Source organism: Pygocentrus nattereri, chromosome 8 (genome assembly GCF_015220715.1).
Source record: "Pygocentrus nattereri isolate fPygNat1 chromosome 8, fPygNat1.pri, whole genome shotgun sequence".
NCBI lineage: Eukaryota > Metazoa > Chordata > Actinopteri > Characiformes > Serrasalmidae > Pygocentrus > Pygocentrus nattereri.
The window spans coordinates 16,188,065-16,208,805 of NC_051218.1; the positions used below are offsets into that span (position 1 = coordinate 16,188,065).

Genomic DNA, 20,741 nt, shown 5'->3' on the forward strand with positions numbered 1-20,741 from the left:
TTTTATTGAATTGAAAGCGGAGGATCCTCCGCGTTGCTTGAGGCGCAGAAAGGTTAAATTATTTGTGCCAATCAGCCCGTGCATCACTGAAGGCCACTGAGGCTGCGCTACAGCCTTAGCCTCCACTTTACAGCCCACGGGCCAGCACATAGATCAGCGCAATCCACTTTCCTTTGATTTAACCGTCGCGTGCCAAGTGCACAGGTTTCCCATATTTTAATGATCTTTTTTTTTACAGCAGCGCTTTGCCCTCTCTATCAGAATTAGCTTTATTGTTTAACGTTTATTTTTGGTCTTAGCGCTCACATTTAGTGCGCACCTGTTTATGTATATAAGCACATAACGCTCACCGTTCGCGAAGAACACGCGCTTATTTTTTCCCAGGCATATCTGAAAAAAATAAATTAACCATTATTTTTACCATTCAGTGTCGTTTTGTAGCTACAATCCAATCCGTTACTGAATGGAGAACGCCTTGAAAAATCTTCACCCTGGGAAAAGCGGTAGCGGCCCCTTTAAGAGAAGGGCGCGGGCGGCACAGCGGTGCAGGAGCCAATGAACTGGCGCGGGAGGCAGTTTGGGCAGGAGGAGAGTCTCACCTGCAGAAAATCAGTTCAGGAGGCGCGAGAACAGGACAGTCCTGGTTTCCGCAATTAACACGCGCAGACAAGACGAGCAGTTCACTTTAGATGAGCAGGCCGTGCTGAAGTGGCCATGTGCCTCGCCGCTGTGGTGCTGCGCAACACGCCGCCAGGTTTCTTCACGCCAACTTAGCAACTCATCACACGGATTTAACGGTCAGTGAAGAGTCCGGGGTTTTTCTCTCTTTTTTCAGGTGCTAAAGAGGCTTTGAGAGCCGCTTCAGACGACATGCAAGAAGGTGGTGGATAATGTCAGCTGCGCGGCTCGTCCTGGGTGTCTGACGGACGCTATGGATTTGCTCTGATTGCTGATTTCCTCTCTGATACGGCGTCGAATGGCTGCGACTCCCACTTCGAGGGCTGCGAACATTCCGCAGAAAACTGCCTGCTAGTCTACAGTGAGGATTTAACTGGAAAGGCTGAAGGAGAGGAGTAAACAAATAAACAAACAAACAAACACACACAGAACAACTCTGCGCTCGTTTTGCGCTGTATGGACAGAGAGACGCGACCATGGAGCACACGGGCATCGAAGAGGTGAACCAAACGCACCAGCAGCACGAGCCCATCAGCTTCGGGATCGACCAGATCCTGAACAACACGGAGCAGCCGAGCAGCTGCATGGTGCCGAGCAGGGCCAGCGAGCCGGACTATCCGCTGGCCTCCGGCGTGTATGCCAACGGCTACAACGGCGTGTACAGCCCGGCCTGCTCCATGGCGCCGGGCCTGGCGGGCTCCTACAACGTCAACATGAACATGAACGTGAGCATGAACATGAACGTGAACGTGAGCTCGGGGAACGCAGGGGGAGTTATCCGCGTGCCCGCGCACAGGCCCATGCCCCCCGCGCCCCATCCACCAACCGCCGCCCACCCAGCGGGCATCGCGGCTGGACTGCCTACAGTGCCCACCGTGCCCAGCATGGGCAGCCCGTCCAGCTTCACCTTCCCCTGGATGGAGAGTAGCAGGAGGTTCGCCAAGGACAGACTCACTGGTGAGGGTTTGTTTTATTTATTTCTTTTTTTCTTTTGAGGTCATGCTACACGAAGTGTGGTGCACATAGCAGAGAGGTGAAGGGAGTAATTCACACGAATCCTGCAGAATGAAACAATGTGAGCAAATGACAGTATATTAAAATGAATAATGACACTGTAATAACGCAGTAATAACTGTAGCAACAAAGACAGCAATATCAAGAATTACGAAAAGGACAGGAATACTTATAATAATTCTCATGCTGCTATTACTACCGATAATAATAGTAATAATAATAATAATAATAATAATGACAAAATAATACCAGTAATAACCGACCAATAATAAAATATGAATAATAATAGACAAACATAAGGGAAAATAATAAATTAATTAATACATGTTTCAAGAAATGTAAAAAGTGTAATTTGCGCATTAATTAAATTTATGCGGAGCGAAAACGATTATTACCCATTCTATGGGGTTGTCACTCATTATTATTTATATGTATCTGTCTATTTTAATAAATTCAATTAAAGCGCTCGATTTGATTTCACAACACAACCTGTTCTGTTTGATCTTTGTCCTTTTTTCCATTTATAAATATTGAACAGCAGTTTGTCCACTTTTACACAACCTTAATGTTCTTATTCTGTCCCTCCCTGTAAAATGTCCTTTGTTCAAAAGCAGAGCATCCTTTTCTCTGTGACTTTTACCTGATTATATGCCTGGTGGTTGATGAGTTGAACCCTGGAGCGGTCAGTATTTCACTCTGTCTGAATTAGGCCTCCTGCGCTGGTAGACTTTGCCTTGCAGATTATTTGCAGATTTATTTAAATATCGCGCGGATTCACCAAATGCTTCACAATGTACACGGTACACGACGATAAGCACATATACGACTGATAAGAAGAAAGGACATTTTTTTTTCTTCTGAAAAAATAAAAATAAAATAATAATAAGAATAAAAACACGGTCAGAAAGTGTTATAGTGCATAGTAACAGTAACAGAATATTTATAATGCGTTTATAATGCATTATATTAAGACTCACCATATTGTAAATATTAAAATGAGAAAATAAAACCTCAGATTCATTTTCATGGAGCTGGTGTTCAATTACATTGTGCACTTTTGGTTTATATTACTTTTAAATTACGAATTTGTCCGGCCATCTTAACTCGACTCGATTTTTCATTGACCTAAATATTGCACAGCAAAATGTGTAATTGCTCTAAACGAGATACCAGATGAAGAGTAGGTTTAAAAGACAACACTGAAACACAGGTTTCAATTCCTACAGTCAAGGCCTACCAGCAGTGCATAATACAGTAATATACCTACTTGTTTAGAAATATACTCTGATCACAAACAACAACGAGTCTAAATGCACCAGCATTAGAACATTTGCAGTAGGGCTAAGAGCAATAGCTCTCTCTTTAGTGGGCCACAGTCTGCATTCGGCCAGCACGACTTCACCTCAGCAATGACGTCACCCTTATTAAGATGAACATGGAGAGCAATATGGATTTCTCCACATTAAATATTCACAAAGCCGCTCTATTCTCATTCATTATTAAAATGAGAGAATGATATGTCAACTGGAAAAGCTCTTTTGTAAATATGCTTATCAATTTTACTCATAGTCACTTTGGGCCACTCGTTTAATATGTTTTATCTTGGCCGTGTGTTTGAATGGCTCTGGAGTTGCGCAATGGTACATTGGCTTTTATCTCGACTGCTGTGTGTTGTGGAAAATATGTTCAATTGGACACCACTGGGCTTCTCAGTCAGCCAATAAACACAACTAGGTGTATATGTGGATTTCAAAACGTGAGGATTCTTAAAGTTAGATATAAGCGAGGCACATTCAGACCCGATGATTCTTTCTTTCTTTTTGTCTTTCGTAAAAGAACTGCAGTAATACATTAAGGAACTATATGATTATTATAGTGAGTAATACGTCTATAAAACATATATTAATTTAATTTCAGTGTAATACACACACACACACACACACACTCACACACACACACACACACACATATATATATATATATATATAGGGCAAAATAGTCCACAGTGAAAACACAATTCCTCAGATTTCTGACTATTTTACCATCATATATACATGATTCCTGTAAGAATCCCCTAAAAGTAATTTAGAATATTACTACAGATTTGCCATCCAATCAGTCTCCAATTAAATCACACCTAGAGGGTGTTTTTCAGGATGCCAGAACTCGGTAGATCGTTTGTGTATTTTCAGTAATGTGTTCTCCATCTGCTCAGTCTCACGTCTGCCTTTCCCATCAGGTGTTAGAGTAAAGGCCTGCAGTCTGAGACCTCATATTCACCACAGTCCAGTCATACCATCCCGGTCTGTGGAGACTGAAACGCAACACCGCGCGCCTTTTTTGTTAATTGACTCCCCGGCAGTTTGCGAGTTTATTATGGCGTGGAAATGCATAAACAGATCAGTCTCTTTCCAGCCAATAAACAGAGGTGGTCTTAACCTCACAGCGCCCTTTATTCTTTCAGCCGTCGTTTACCGCACGGTGTTAACAGCCTAGACCATCAGATGAGCTCTAAACATCCTTAAAATAGACTCAGCAAGAAAATACGCAATGCGAGGGGGCCAAGCATTTCACGCCGTCGACACCTGCGCTATCGCTCTCCGCTTTGTTCGTACACACAGACCCTTGGAGAGAACTCGTGTCGGTTCTCCTCGCCACTTTTCCATCAGCGGGTCCGGTGAATGTTACAGATGGCCTCGTGGCTCAGGAGGCTGCAGCGCGAGCGGAGGCGATATCCGTAAGCAGATAGCGCGGCGAGGGAGGAACAGGAGGGGAAATGAAATTGCATGTGGACGGCGCTCCATCTTAAACGACAATAATCATCTTACTCAGCCATAAATACAAACGCTGGTGAAGGGGAGAGCAGGCCGTGTAGTCATGGTGACACCGCCTGTAACGGGAGAAACGCTCAGCGCTCGCGGACGCTTTATGCTTCTTCCCCTCCCTGACAATTATTTTATTTGATTCGATATTTCAATTCCCTAGTCTGGGGGAAAATTTAAAAGCGCATTCTGTTTTGCCTCACCGAGCATAAATAGCGATAAATGCCCATGTTATATTTCAATATCCCCCCTCCGTTGGATCCATTATATGTATATTTATTAGATTGCTACAAAGGTAATATTCGCAGCGGGGAAGGCAGCCACTGTCGCATGAAGGTGGTATCACGTATAAATGATTTTATTGCTGTCCGCATATTCTCTGAGGCAGGGGCTGATTTTTTGATGTGCCCACGCTAAATTCTATTACAGCGACATGTGATTTAGAACTGTCCCTGCTGGCTCGGCGGAAAGGGCTCCAGCTTTTTGGTTCCTCTATATTTATTTATTTATTTATTTGGAGGCAAGTGAGGGCTTCTTGGTGACCTAATAGCAAGTCTTCGCCGCTCAGCCGTAGATTTTGGTTAAAAAAAAAAAAAAAGGCTCCAAGTTTTGGGATTATGTTCAGATCAAACACGTGAAGTTTAAAGGGGAATTTTATAGATTTTTAAAAATGTCCTAAATGTGAACGCAAAATCACTCAGAGCAGATTAATATGAAATGCGCTGTTCTAGATAAACGTACCAGAATTGTTCACAGCGGTGGTGACAGGAACCAGACACCCAAAGCGTTGAATGCCTGAAAAGCTCCCTCACAGAAAGTACATACAAATTGTATTCATTTATGACGGAGAGGTACACGCAGGGCATTTACATATGAAACATATGAAGGCTCAGAAGACACATGTAGATTTACTCGTCATTTTATATACTCATTTAAATGACTATATTTTTGTTGACCCCTGGGTCTTATCACCACCACTGTCAAAAATCAGAGTGGGTAAGGTTCTCTACATCAACCCACTCCGAATGGATTTGTTTTCATGTCACTGTTTGAATTGTGGACACATTTTGAAAAGTCGATGGGATATAGCGTTAAGGTTAAACACTTTTCTTTCTAAATTACTAAACTGCTTTTTTTTTCTGCTGACTATTTTTGCAGACTGTTTTCGGCACAGATTTAACACATTACTCTCATCCTATTGTGCACAGATTTCCAATATATGACTGTAAAACCCTAAGGTTGTTCAGAAAAGCACTGGTTATTGACCCATGACAACTTAAAGAACCTCCTGAATGCATAAATGGTTCTTTGTTCTCCTCTATGATAGAAGACCTGTTGTATGTGGTTCCCTAAGGAACATTTAAAAAAGGTTCTATATAGCAGGTTCTGCTATTATGTTATGATATTTTTGTTTTGTTTTGAGTGCTATATGGAGCTCTTTTTGCTTTTATTGGGGTATTGGGTAAAAAATGGGAAAAAATGTCTTTGTGTTCTGCTGTATTTTTGCTGTTTTCTGTTGCCTACCTTTGCAGACTTTTGTTGCTGTTTTCAGCACAGCCTCAGCTGCTACCCCACTATCATTTGAGTCCTCCTTTAGTGTAATAGGGCATTACTCTCATATCAGATTGATTATGTCATGACCTTGACAGCCTGTCACTCAAACTCAATGCTTTAATTAAAAGCAATCAGGCACAATTATGCACAGGAATGAAGAGACTGTGTCTTTAATCACATCACAGGCCTGTTGGCTTGCCTTTCCATTAAGGTGGACAGTGAACTAATGAGGACACTGTGATATTCTGATGGAAGTAAAAGCACAGTCGAGATTGCACTAGTAGGCGCCAGTGAATAATGCAATTAAAGAAAGAATGATTTCATTCTCGTTTGTTTGTCTCTTTAGATTTAGAAAGAAGGCCAGACTGAAATAAGTGGACACCTGACTCAATTTCTCATTATAACAAAACAGATCCAGTGTCTGCCCTCATGTCCTTTCTCTTAATACGACCAGCGTGAACATGTGAAAGATCCCTGGCTGCCTAAAGCGGAGTGCACGCTGAACTTGTGTTACACAGGAGCGTGTCTGAATGCAGAGGATCCTTTAGTGTATCCATGAAAAGACTTTTACAGAAGTCCAACAGGGTATTATTTGTACACTGGCTTGCCAGTGGAACCAAACCAGGCACACTGTCTTTTTCCACATGAGCTGCTCGCACTTTCAGGTCAACAGGACTCAAGTTACTAAACCTTTGGGCTTTGTTTCAAGATGAAGGTCATCACCTTGGTTTGTTCAAAAGATATTTCTCATTTTCATGCTACATCTGGATATGTCAGTTAGCAATATTAAATGGACACGCAATACGGTTCACTTGTAGCTGCAGTCTCAGCAGGCTCCTCTGAAGATGCTTTGTTGAATGGGTGGATTCTGGTGCCAGATGTGACAGAATATTTGAATGCTGTAAATCTACTTCATGAATGTAACCAGTAGAGAGAAATGATGCTTTGAAAAAACTCAGATTAACAGCTTAGTTCACTAATTTGAATTGACAGTTTTCTCACATTGTCCCTGCATTGTGGGAAATTGTACAGAATCTATCACATCTTACTTTCAGTTTTCTTTCAGAATAGATAATGAAGGAATTTGAAGGGGCACAGGCAAAGTAAACACCATGTAGTTTTGATTTTAAAAGTAAGCAAATATGATAGATTACCAAGAAGCTCAGTGGTTCTTGTCTGGTACGGTTTAAGGGGAAAGCCTTAAAAATGGCTATAGAACCTTTAAATTATGTGAAAGTTCTTTAAACATTAAGTATGTTTTTTGCCATTTCACCCCAGATACAGGCTACAGTACTGTACATAAAGTATATGGTTCCTGAGAAACTAATTTTAAAAAAAGCTATTCAAGTGGACAAATGGCATTTATTTGCTAAGAAAAAACATTAATTTTAGAACAAATACAAATAACATTAATACTAAAAGTGGTGATTTTATTTCAGGGTGTTAGTTTAACCATTGCCAGACCTCTCCTTAAGGAAGCCCAGTATTATTTGTGGTTATCGACTAACACCTGGTTTGGCTCGTCAGTCACATTAAATTAAATCATCTGTGCTGGAGATGGAATTTAAAAAATTCATACGATGGCTGCAGCACACAGAGAAGTCAGGAACCAAACCTACAATCTTTTAACTAGCTCACAAGATATCAACTACTTTTTTAAATACAGAATTTATGTTGCTTCTTGCTGTATTTATGGTCTTTTTGTATTTTAGTGTTATATAATGTACTTGCAAAATGGTTTTAAACAGTTTAAGAATTTGTACAGCACTGTATGTATTTATCAGCCACCACACATCAATCAGCCTTCATTCCAAAAGAGCATATGATGTTTTTATATGGCCATTTAGGCCATTTAAAGGGGAACTCTACAGTTTTTCAAAAATTCAGCATAATTCAGTGATTGTTATGTAAATAGTGTGGTCTGAAGTGAAAGAGTTTACTATAAAAAATATAAACTAAACATTTTTTGCAATGGTAGTGATATAAATCATGGGTGACAATGTCTATTATGCAAATACTGACATTTTATTTCTTATCTGAAATGACCAGAGAAGCTACACATCTTTACATGTAATGTTCTTAATCATAAAATTAGTGAATTTAGAAAAAAAAAGCTTTGATACTTCATTCATTCATTCATGCATTCATTCATTCAGCCTGCATAAACCTCCCTACCAAAAATGTTTTAGGCCAAAAGCTTATTTCAAACCTAAAAAATGTCTCAGGCATTTCTGACATTTCAACACCATAACATGTGCACATGGAAATGTCAGTAATTTGTATTTGCCTAAAATTGTCATATCATATCAGTGTACAGGTAAGAAGAACAGCTGTTTCTTTGCACAAGTTCAGCCCCCCCCCCCACACACACACACACATACACACATATACACATAACATGCATACACATTGACACACATGCAAAATGGTGTGAACAAGACCCCAGGCTGAGATGTGCTTAAGCTAATATCAGTTACCCTCTATTGCTCTAGTGTGCAGCACTGACTGACTGACTCCATCAGCCTTTAGCAGAGCAGATCTGCTCATGTCTGGTCATCTGCTGAAATATCTGCAGAGCTTCACAGTCTCATGTGAGACCCCCCCAGCACCACAGAGTTATTAGCTGAGTACCATTAGAAATAGCTGACCAAAACTGCTAATGTGGCTAACAATGAATTGAAGCTGACCACTGAATAGCATGACGTCATTTACATTAAGGCTGATTGGAATGATCCTTTCTTAGCAACACTAATGCCTTTCTGTGAAACTTACTTCTCCCCAGTAGAAAATGTATGGTGCTACAACAGCAGAAGGTCCAAAATAATGACGCACAAGTACTACAAATACCATCGATGGGTACTGGTATCAGGCTAATATCAGCAGAAATGTTAGATTGGATATCGAAGGTAAAACTGGAACAAATCTGATCCAATCCTATAATAAACCTAGCCTGAAATAGCACGCACACTGTGATGGGATGTTGTTAGCTGTGTGCTTCTTCCTGTGGGGTCATCTGAATAGTTTCAGTATGATAGTCTGCCTTTAGATGCCCATCTTAAGTGAAGTGCTTCATGTTTAATAGTTTTAAAGAAGTAATGTCCGTCCAGTTTTGGCCGATACCCAAAGTTTCAATATGCATATCAGAAAAGAAAAAACGGTTTTGTGCTATTAATTAATATGAATTCATAACTACACATGCTGCACATAGTTACAGGCATAACGTAAAGCAAAGCCACCAAAAGTGTGGCCTATATGGGCCAAAGCTGAGCCCATAGGGATGGATGATTTAGCCCTCAAGAGAAATATTTCAATAACAAGATCAAACATTTTAAAACTTTGTTTTTTTTAAATATCATTTTGTCTTGCCAAAAAATCAAAAGACACCAATGACCACTTAAACCAGGTAGACCAATCTGAGGTCGACCTATTTATCTTTTTGTCAAATGCTTGAGGGATAGATTTACCTTATATTTTGAAACTGCCAAGAAGTGTTCAAGCTTAAATAGGCTCTAAAACTTAGTTTACAATTAAGGAATTTTTTCACTTTTATCTGAACATTTATTTGAAGGTAAAGAACACAGTTCACTCATATTAAGACCACAATTTGTTTCAAAATTATATTATGTATAATAACTTAACAAGTAAGTTCTCTGCTAATATTAAAATTAGGAGCTGATCATAATAAATTAACAGAGGAATAATCTGTTTTTTTTTTTACATTTGTTAACATACAACCAATTACTAAGTGCCAAAATGACAGTATTATGCCAGGAGTTCTAATGGAGTGAATGAGGAGAGGAATGTTCAGGTAAATGATTTCATATTTGTAACAGGCCTTCGTTTAAAAAAAGAAAATAAGATGAAAGATATTTGTGTTCATAAGATTCACAAATCAGGAAGAGCGAAGTCAGCAGCTGTCCTTACTGAAGCTACATGAGATTATTACTCTGTTTATGTGTTTATTAGTGCGAGTGAAGGACCAAAGCAGTTTTGTTTTTGGTCTGTTCGATGTCGGACTTCACTGGTGTTAGTAAATGACCGTGTTCAGTGTCACTGTGTGAATGTGATGGTCAGCGGTCACTCACAGTGTCCGTCTTGCTTCCGCAGCCGCGCTTTCTCCGTTCTCCGTCACGCGGCGGATCGGTCACCCGTACCAGAACCGCACGCCGCCCAAGCGGAAAAAGCCGCGCACCTCCTTCAGCCGCGTGCAGATCTGCGAGCTGGAGAAGCGCTTCCACCGGCAGAAGTATCTGGCGTCGGCGGAGCGCGCGACACTCGCCAAAGCGCTGAAGATGACGGACGCGCAGGTCAAGACCTGGTTCCAGAACAGGAGGACAAAATGGAGGTTAGAAAGTCTTCTGTTCTTCAGAGCAGCTCTGCTCATTACCGCAGCTCAGTGCATCGGCAGCCCTCACTGAGGATAGACGATACATAATAATTAAATATCATTAAAACAAGATCATTTCCATTTATTTATTTATTCATTTATTTATTTATTTATTTGGCTTACCTTTATTAAAATGACTCATTCAATTCTACTCACACGGGCTCTTCTGGTCTAATCCTTTATTATGAGGCAAATCTAGTTCAATTCAGTTCATTTGGTCCTACAGACTGAACAGTCTTTTGCCCAAAAAGCTTCCCAGCATTCGGTTTTTGCTGGTTTCTGTTAATTAACTCTTATTTTTTTTATAATTTAGGAATACAATTATTTTTGCTAAATATTCATTTGTGTCATAGCTTGATCGCGTGATAAATTCAACATAAAAAGTAAAGCCCTGACAGCTCAGGGGACAACATTCATAATGACTGAGGAGTTAACCTCAGAAGTGTGCACTGAACTTTAGAAAGTATTTATAACTCATATGTAAAGTTGCTTAAGCTTAAACATCTTAAGTAACTTTACTGAATGTTTCAGGACAATGTGTTTGTGAGATTTTTAAGGCAAAGTTAATTAAGTTTACAGTGTACAGTCTAATGTAGTGACGTCAGTTCACATCAATGTACCGTTTTTATTACTAGAACAAAAATACATTTCTAGAGTATTTAGAGATGTGATGATTTGAATAGTACACTTGAGTTACAATTTATAATATATGCAGAGAATAAAACTTTTCAGGGTCTTTGTTTTTGTTAGACAGTTTTTTTTGCACTAAATAAAAGTGTAAATATTCTGCCTCTTTTTAATGGTTGGATATCTCTGTCTTAGTGATGAACTTGTTTTATGAACAAAATCAGTGTGGCCTGCTTTTTAAAATGAAGCTTAATTAAACATAATGTGAAAGGAAAATGTATAAATATAATACATAAAAATCTATTGTTTAAATAATTTTGAGCACGTTTAAGCGGCAGCTTTCCTACAGTTTTTATTTTTTCTACTGAAAAAATCTCTGCGTTTGTTAAGGGCTGTTTTAGTAATGACTGTTACTCTATCAGCTCCTGAAACCTACTTGCTTGTCCAATATTCATAAGAACTAAGTATTTTGTTATTCACTTATTTTTTAAATGGAGAAATCATGTTGGAATATACAACAGAGCAGTAGAGAGAATTGGAAAGTTGTTTTTGTTTTCATGTAAAAAACACAACAGATGGTTATGCAGTTTTACTTTCAATGAAGTAGTTATCATACATTTTTTTTCTTGCAGAACAAAGCGTAGAGATTTTATGGCTTACGTTGTCTCTGGTTCTTGGTCCAAGGCTGGAATATTACACCTTGGAAATCATTAAGTCATTACATGTGATTTTGCTACATTTTACCACATTATTAAATCAGCTAGGAATACATGCAGTACTGAATCACACTTACTACACTGGCGTGGGTGTAAATACTACAGACTTTATGCACAGCCAGTGATCAATGTCCCAGCTGTAGAGGCACCATCACAGCTACTGGCCTGTCTTACTAAGCATTGTCACAATGTATCTTAATATTACTGTTAGGCCTTTAATATTAAAAGAGATTCATAGATTATTGCAATTATAGCTTACTATCACTTTTTCAGAAATCTGTGCCTTCTACAACCAGTAGAGTAACATTCAAATGAAAGCGCTCATAGCACTTTATTACACATATTCCCATGTAAAGGTAAACTCTGCACTTAATTTGCTATTATCTTGAAAAGTTAAAAGAATGTTATCCATTAGCAGCTAATTAGCAGGGCAACTCCAAGACCCAGTGATGACATGAATCTATAAATGAAATTGTAATTTCTTTGTTTACACTGTCTTTGGAATCAAACACCTCCACAGGCTCTCTATGGTAAGAAAGCCATTTAGAGCCCTGACCATGTGCAGTGAAGTTGATGTAAGTAAAACCACTCTAAAAATCACCAAAGTGCTGCTTTAAACTTTAATTTGATGCATGAAAATAGGCTTGCAGGACACAAATGTAGCCTGTCTTGTGAACAATAAAGAACTAGAGCTTTTAGATTGCAGGCATTTGTTAAAATTTGGGATCTATCAGCTTGATCTCCTGTTGGCAGTAAATGCTTGTATTTTTGCACCAAGCCAGCCCTCTAACTCAGCCAAGAGGGAGATTCATTGAAGAGGGCATTGCATGCCTCCTGGTAAAACAAACACTTTGGTTTTGCTTAGCTCTGCTAAATATTTTTTTTCCCTTTCATTTTCTTTGGACACCAATTTCCTTGACCAAGCAGAAGTGCTGCCGCTTTTAAAAGCTTGTGTCGAAACTTGCTTTCTAGTGCATTATGGAGCCCATAGGTCTGAATAATTGAGTGCATGTCCATCCTTTCTCTTTAATCCAATATACCTGTTGCTGTTAGCTCTTTCAGAACAAATGAGTGTGCAATCTAATTAAGGGCAGGCTTACTTACCTTGGTTTTTATCAGCGAGCTGCAGAGGGCAGGAGAGCTGCTGCTGAAGTTGATGTATTTATAATGAAGCTGAGTCATGGCCTTTAAGGAATTTAAATTGATTAAGGTCATTTTGACGTGTCAACTCAATAACATCTCCTTTTCTAATTCATTGACCCAAGAGCTGGACGAGCTGTTGGCTGCTTGAAATTAGTCGGCAGTTTTTTCCTGAATTTATCGGAAATATTTTGTGTCCCTTCACTATTCACTGGTTTTCATGAAGCATCCCCCGTAATTTCACATTCATTGTGAAATACTTTGCTATTGGTAGAACAATGAGAAATGAAAATAAATAGAAACACAGTTGTATGCAGAAGTTTGGGCACCCGTGACCAAATTACGTTTTGTTGATTTTCTAAGTACACATCCTCTACAGAGATCAAACATCTGCACATTTTAATGCAAAGTTACTGTTAATTTGTGGAGTTTATAACATAGTGAGAAAAAGTACAACATAAAATGTGGCCTGTGTAAGTTATTGCACAACTTTAATGTTCGAAAATGCCACTGTAGAGAATGTGTTGACTTATTTTCACTTGGTAAATCAACAGAACATGCAATTTGGACAAAGGTCTACAAACTTTTGCATACAACTGTATAGAAAAGTGAACTTTATTACTGGTGTAAGTTCCAAAATGTAGGAGGCTTCGGTTTTTTGATTTTGAATCTACAATATACTTCTGGAAATGTGAGAAGCTAAAGGACAGAAGCGCTTATGAGGGGTGAAATGCTGCATAAAATCAAACTCATGCTTTTGATATTTTTATTTGATATTTTATACGTTTTGATAGCAGCAGTATTAGCTATTTTTCTTTGCTACAACTTGTCAAATCTCATCATATACTTATTATTTACACATTATTAGACATATGTGAAAAATAATAATAAGTGATGTGTGCAAAAAATACTCAGCTGATCAACACCACACAATACAGTAATATTGTAATATAGCAATTAATAAAGCAATTACATACATACAGCAAAACTAGTAATGAAGCACACGCTAGTTTTGCTATATGTATCTAACCATCTGAGAGTAAAGCATGTATTTGTGTACTGTATGGGCAGCAAGCCTGCCATCAAATGAGCAGTGAGCAATCACATTACAGTGATGCAGTTAGCTATAATGGGTGGTTAATGGGCGTGGAAGCTAAAAGGTTGGCATGGACGTTACAGTATTTTAGCCCAGCAAGGCTGACCGCCTTTGACCAAGATTTACTAACGACTGATTCATGACATGCGTCCATATTTACATTACATTACATTTTTCTTTGGTATCCTCTCCCCGCAGGTAGTTTCTAGGAAAGACCTTAAGTTAGTTCTTTCCAGCTGTTTACAATGTTCAGAAATGTTGTCTGTGAGCTCTTAATCCTGAACATATTTCAGTGGTCAAGTCTATGGCTATACCTGACCTGGTGTAAATGAATTTCCAGTTAAAATGTTCCTATAAAAACAATGTCAAATACGTACAAGATGGCACAGACTGCCTCAGTACTTGTACAAACAAGAATAAAACCAAACAAAAAAAGATTATGCCACATGGTCCGTTGCAAATACCTTCAATACACACCTTCTGTTGATTGATCCATTGACATTATTGTGACAGGAAGCTTAGGTAGTACCCTATAAATGGACTGCTCCTTTCAAAAATGGAGACATCATTGACTACTAGAATAAGTGTACTCATATATCCATTTGATTTAAAACTGTATTCATTTAAAACCATTTTAGTTAGAAAGTTTCTAGGTGTTGGTCCCTGTTAAAAAGAAATGTACGCATACCTCGTTCAGACTTTAGCCTTAAATTAACCTCTTAAAATCCTAGGCTTATTGCACACTAAGCTGTATTGTTCAGTAACTAGAGGGACTGGTTGAGGTATTCTTTGGTTATAGAATTGTATAATACAACTTTGGACCCCCTGGCAATCAATTTAAGGGGTTAAAGAGTTTTTCATTCTTGAACATTTATATTTCAAACATTATTTTCAAGAAAATTCTTTTCGTCATTGACATACAAGTGAACTTTTCACCTTGACAAAATATCTGTGCTATATTGTGATTAATACCACCTTAATTAAGAGAAATACAAATGTTTCCCATTATACATCAGCTTGTACTCTTTTATAAAAAACTTGTAAAATTTAAAATTGTTAGGATATACAGTATTTTGGAATGAAACTTCTTTAGTTAGTAGCATCTATGGCAATATGGCAAAAATGTAACATCATGGTACTGCAATATATTTTTATGATATATGACAAGTATCACAATATCATTGTCAGTTTTGTTTTGGGGAATTTGATAATTGGAATAGACATAAAATATCACTTATAAGAACTGCTATCAAAGGCTATGAATACAAGTCCTATTATTATTTAACATTTAACATCCTGCATTGAACTAAATCCAATTAAACAGGCCTAATTCTGCTCTCTTAGTAATCAAACATGCAGTCGGCCAGTGTCCTTTAAGTACTGATGATATAAACATGCACATAAAAGCATATTATGACATAATGTGTCATAATTTATCACAGTAACAATATTAATCAACCACCCCAGCAACCCATTTTATTCAGGCAGCTAATTATATTTATATATTTTAGGTTGTTAATATAAATGTTCATCCATTTTAGCTTTAAGACGTAGAAATAAAACTCAATTTTTTACATTTTACAAATCATATGACTTTAACTATCAGATGAGTATCATAAGTACTTCTGAATATTTTGTTATTTGCCTCTTTTTATTTATTTATTTTTGAATGGAGGAATCATGTTTGAAAATACAACAGAGGAGGTGTGAGATTAGTTAGAGAACAATTGTAAAGTAGATTTTTAATGTAAAAAAACAACAGATGGCTATGCAGCTTTACTTTCAGTGGAGTATATTTTTTCTTGCCATATTGCTCACCCCCTTACAGAGAAGCCACATGTATTTCACATGTGAAGCATGTTAGAATACACCTTAACCTGTACGTGTTTAAATGGCATAAAATTATTATACATATGTGAAAAATAATAAGTGTGCAAAAAACTTTATTCACATGTTAAATGGTTGTGTTTTTCTCTGTAAGGGCCCATAGCTGCTTACCTAAAGGATTGTGTTACAGCACCAAGGTCAAATATACTTGGACTAAATGAGAGGCGCCACAAATTTGCTTAAAGAACTATGACCTCTCTGTCTCCTCCTCATACTGGCAGGCCCTGCTGCCCTCACACTTAGCTGATTAACACTTCACATAATACAGATGTGCATTTGAAGCACTGAAAATCTGCACATGTAATAAAGCAATTACATACATACAGCAAAACTAGTAATGAAGCACGTGCTAGTTTTGCCATATGTATCTAACCATCTGAGAGTAAAGCATGTATTTGTGTACCATATGGGCAACAAGCCTGCCATCAAATGAGCAGTGAGCAATCACATTACAGTGATGCGGTTAGCTATAATGGGTGGTTAATGGGCGCTGGCATGGCAAGGAAGCTAAAAGGTTGGCATGGACGTTACAGTATTTTAGCCCAGCAAGGCTGACCGCCTTTGACCAAGATTTACTAACGACTGATTCATGACATGCGTCCATATTTACATTACATTACATTTTTCTTTGGTATCCTCTCCCCGCAGGTAGTTTCTGGGAGAGACCTTAAGTTAGCTCTTTCCAGCTGTTGACAATGTTCAGAAATGTTGTCTTTGAGATCTTAATCCTGAACACATTTCAGTGGTCAAGTCTATGGTTATACCTGACCTGGTGTAAATGAATTTCCAGTAAAATGTTCCTATAAAAACAATGTCAAATAAGTACAAGATGGCACAGACTGCCTCAGTACTTGTACAAACAAGATTAAAACCAAACAAAAAAAGATTATGCCATATGGTCCGTTGCAAATGCCTTCAATACACACCTTCCATTGACTGATCCATTCCTTATGGAGAGAAGATGACTGGGTAATACCCTACAAATGAACTGCTCTTTTCAAAAATGGAGACATCATTAACTACTAGAATAAGTGTACTCATACGCTATATTTCCAAAAGTATTCATTCACTCATCCAAATCATTGAATTCAGGTGTTCCACTGACTTCCATGGCCACAAGTGTATACAAAACCAAGTGTCTAGGCATGCAGACTGCTTCTACAACCATTTATGAAAGAATGGGTTGCTCTCAGTAGTTCAGTGAATTCTGGCATGGTACAGTGATAGGACGCCACCTGTGCAACAAGTCCAGTCGTGAAATTCCCTCGCTATTAAATATTCCACAATGAACTGTCAGTGGTAATATAACAACGTGGAAGCAATTGGGAATGACAGCAACTCAGCCATGAAGTGGTAGGCCATGTAAAATGACGGAGCGGGATCAGCGGATGCTGAGGCGCATAGTGTGCAGAGGTCACCAACTGCAGAGTCAATCGCTACAGACCTCCAAACTTCATGTGGACTTTAGATTACCTCAAGATCAGTGTATATAGAGCTTCATCGAATGGGTTTTCATGGTCGAGCAGCTACAACCAAGCCTTACATCACTAAGCGCAATGCAAAGCGTATTGTGCCAAATGTAAAGTTTGGTGGAGGTGGGATTATGGTGTGGGGTTGTTTCTCAGGATTTGGGCTCAGCACCTTAGTTCCAGTGAAAGGAACTCTTAATGCTTCAGCAGACCAAGAGATTTTGGACAACTTCATGCTCGCAACTTTGTGGGAACAGTTTGGGGATGACCCCTTCCTGTTCCAACATGACTGCGCACCAGTGCACAAAGCAAGGTCCATAAAGACATGGATGAGCGAGTTTGGTGTAGAAGAACTTGACTGGCCTGCACAGAGTCCTGACCTCAACCCGATAGAACACCTTTGGGACAAATTAGAGTGGAGACTGCGAGCCAGGCCTTCTCATCCAACATCAGTGACTGACCTCACAACTGTACTTCTAGAAGAATGGTCAAAAACTCCCATAAACACACTCCTAACCCTTGTAGCAAGCCTTCTCAGAAGAGTTGAAGCTGTTACATCTGCAAAGGGTGGGCCGACATCATATTAAGCCCTATAAATTAAGAATGGGATGTCACTCAAGTTCATATGTGTGTAAAGGCAGATGAGCAAATACTTTCGGAAATATAGTGTATAAACATTTGATTTAAAATTGTATTCATTTAAAATAATTTTAGTTAGAAAGTTTCTAGGTGTTAGTTGCCCTTGTTGTTAATTGTCTCTACAAAAGGCATTGCTAAAAAGAAATTTATGCATACCTCATTCAAACTTTAAACCTTAAATTAACCCCTTAAAATCCTAGGCTTCAGTTCAGTAACTAGAGGGACTGGTTGAGCCATCCTTTGGTTATAGAATTGTGTAATAAAACTTTAGACCCCCTGGCAATCAATTTAAGGGGTTAAAGAAGTTTTCATTCTTGAACATTTATATTTCAAACATTATTCTCAAGAAAATTCTTTTCATCATCGACATACAAGTGAACTTTTCACCTTGACAAAATATCTGTGCTATATTGTGATTAATACCACCTTAATTAAGAGTAATACAAATGTTTCCCATTATACATCAGCTTGTACTCTTTTATAAAAAACTTAAAATTTAAAATTGTTAGGATATACAGTATTTTGAAATTAAACTTCTTTAGTTAGTAGCATCTATGGCAATATGGCAAAAATGTAACATCATGATATTGCAATATTTTTATGATATATGACAAGAATCACAATATCATTATAATTTTTTTTTGGGAGACAACTGGAACAGGCAAAAAGTGACACTTATAAGAACTTGCTATCAAAGACTATGAATACAAGTACTATTATTATTTCACATTTCACAACCTGCATTGAAGTAAATCCAATTAAACAGGCCTAATTCTGCTCTCTTAGTAATCAAACATGCAGTCGGCCAGTGTCCTTTAAGTACTGATGATATAAACATGCTCATAAAAGCATATTATGACATAATGTGTCATAATTTATCACAGTCACAATAATAATCAACCGCCCCAGCAACCCATTTTATTCAGGCAAGTTATACTATATACTATTTTACAAATCACAGAACTTTAATTATCAGATGAGTATATGTTGTGCTTATGACTTAAAAAAAAGTCTCCACACTAATTTAAAGATTCCAAAGCGTTTCTTGGTGCAACATTTTGGCCATAACATTTCTCAGATGCTTTATTCATCAAAACATTCCACCAGTGAAGAACATGGAAGCTTAATAAAAATAATATACTGAAATTGACGCTTTTTTCAGTGTGTTGTATTTTATATCTTACTTTTTTAGATGGGCTCACTGATCTACAGTATTTTTTACTGTTTATATATTTCAGACGTATCAGAGCTGCAGTTGACTTATGAGGATTGTCAGAAAAATTGTGTCATGCTGTGCTAAATGTAAAATGACAATACTGTCTTGTGGATTTGAACTAACCTTTGTGATAAAGTTGAATTTATTTTTTCCTTTTTTCTCTGTCCTCAGGAGACAGACGGCTGAGGAGCGAGAGGCGGAGAGGCAGCAGGCGAACCGTTTAATGCTTCAGCTCCAGCAAGAGGCTTTCCAGAAGACCCTGAGCCAACCCCTCCAGCCGGACCCTCTCTGCCTCCACAACTCGTCCCTCTACGCTCTGCAAAACTTACAGCCCTGGGCAGAGGACAACAAGGTGACCTCCGTCACCTCAGTTGCATCCGTGGTCTGACCCACGCCTGCCATTTGTGTTTGTAAATGAGAAAGGAAAAAGGATTTTATAGTCAGGGTGTAATAGGATTATGGGACAGCAGTTAGGGGGGGACATTTTGGGTGGATCTCAGCCACGTTCATTTGGACTGGTTTCAAGAGCCTTTATTCTAAGCCATAAGTTAAAAAACATATTTATTTTGTGAAACTCTAGCAGAGATTCTCACCTCATGCAGTCTCAATCTTTGTGTTCTTTTCCAGTCACACACATATATACATGGAAAGAATTTAGGCTTTATTTTCAATGATGGTGTGGATTCAGCTTCCTCTTTGTAATGAGATAATGCTGGCTGGGAAGAAATGTGGGGGAGGTCAGTGACAAATGAGTATGTTGTGCATTTCTTCATTCCCAAATGGACTGTAACAGAAAAAAAAAACAAACACACTCCTTTTGCTGATAAATATTGTTGTTCCCACCTGAATCCGGTCATTTGTTTCATCCCTCACCCTCCGTTTTCACTCCTCTTCCTTCAGCTGCCTGTCTAACAGAGGGCGGGACTGCGTTGTCCCTTCTGACCCGAAACCCCGCGGAGCTGTATGATGAATTTCACCCATCAAGACGGCTGCTTGTCTACGTGCCGTTTGGCATCGGCCAGACCGACGCAGCCAGTGACTCGTTTGTTCTTGTTGTTTTGCTTTGAACTCTGTAAGATGTGTTTGTGATGCATGTTGACCGCGTCTCCTGCGCGTACACAGGGGCTGAAGACTTTTGTCGGTTTTGTCCAGCTGGAGTCCTCCTTCTTCACCTGAACTTTGCAAGCAATTACGGACGCGCTCCCTATGTATTCCTTCATGACATGACATTTAAAGCCGTTTTATATTAAACATGATTGTGACTTCTAACAAAATCATATTGCATCTTGCTTTCTTTTAACACTGTGTCCCAGTCAGAACATCTGTTACCTGTCCAGTCACATGACTGAGACCAACAATATGCTTCTTTTGTAGCTGTTTCCTTTGTCAGTGCATTGTTTGTAGAAGTATTTCAATGAGATGGGTATAAAAAACCTGATATGTCAGGGTGTTTTGTTGCTCTTGACCTATGCCCATCCAGACACTGTAGGCGTGTA

At 38.6% G+C, this 20,741-nt stretch overlaps 1 protein-coding gene across 2 annotated transcripts; it reads left to right on the plus strand.

Annotated features, from left to right (window-relative positions):
• Window positions 1-621: 621 nt before the first annotated feature.
• Window positions 622-20,522, plus strand: tlx2 (T cell leukemia homeobox 2). 2 transcript variants are annotated; one of them, XM_017704032.2, is made up of 5 exons: window positions 622-1,635; window positions 10,176-10,413; window positions 19,417-19,597; window positions 19,873-19,982; window positions 20,146-20,522. In XM_017704032.2, the coding sequence occupies exons 1-4, from the start codon at window positions 1,155-1,157 to the stop codon at window positions 19,945-19,947; spliced, it is 975 nt and encodes a 324-aa protein (XP_017559521.1). In that variant the 5' UTR covers window positions 622-1,154; the 3' UTR covers window positions 19,948-19,982; window positions 20,146-20,522. The 2 variants fall into 2 exon arrangements, with proteins under 2 accessions (XP_017559521.1, XP_017559522.1); XM_017704033.2 differs by lacking the exon at window positions 19,873-19,982.
• The last annotated feature ends 219 nt before the right edge of the window (window positions 20,523-20,741 follow it).

Excerpts from the sequence above, each read along its gene's own strand:
- tlx2 (XM_017704032.2), top strand. The coding sequence starts at position 1,155 with ATGGAGCACACGGGCATCGAAGAGGTGAACCAAACGCACCAGCAGCAC. Across the intron at positions 1,636-10,175 it reads CGCCAAGGACAGACTCACTG|CCGCGCTTTCTCCGTTCTCC; the intron begins GTGAGGGTTTGT and ends TTGCTTCCGCAG. Across the intron at positions 19,598-19,872 it reads CCTGGGCAGAGGACAACAAG|TCACACACATATATACATGG; the intron begins GTGACCTCCGTC and ends GTTCTTTTCCAG.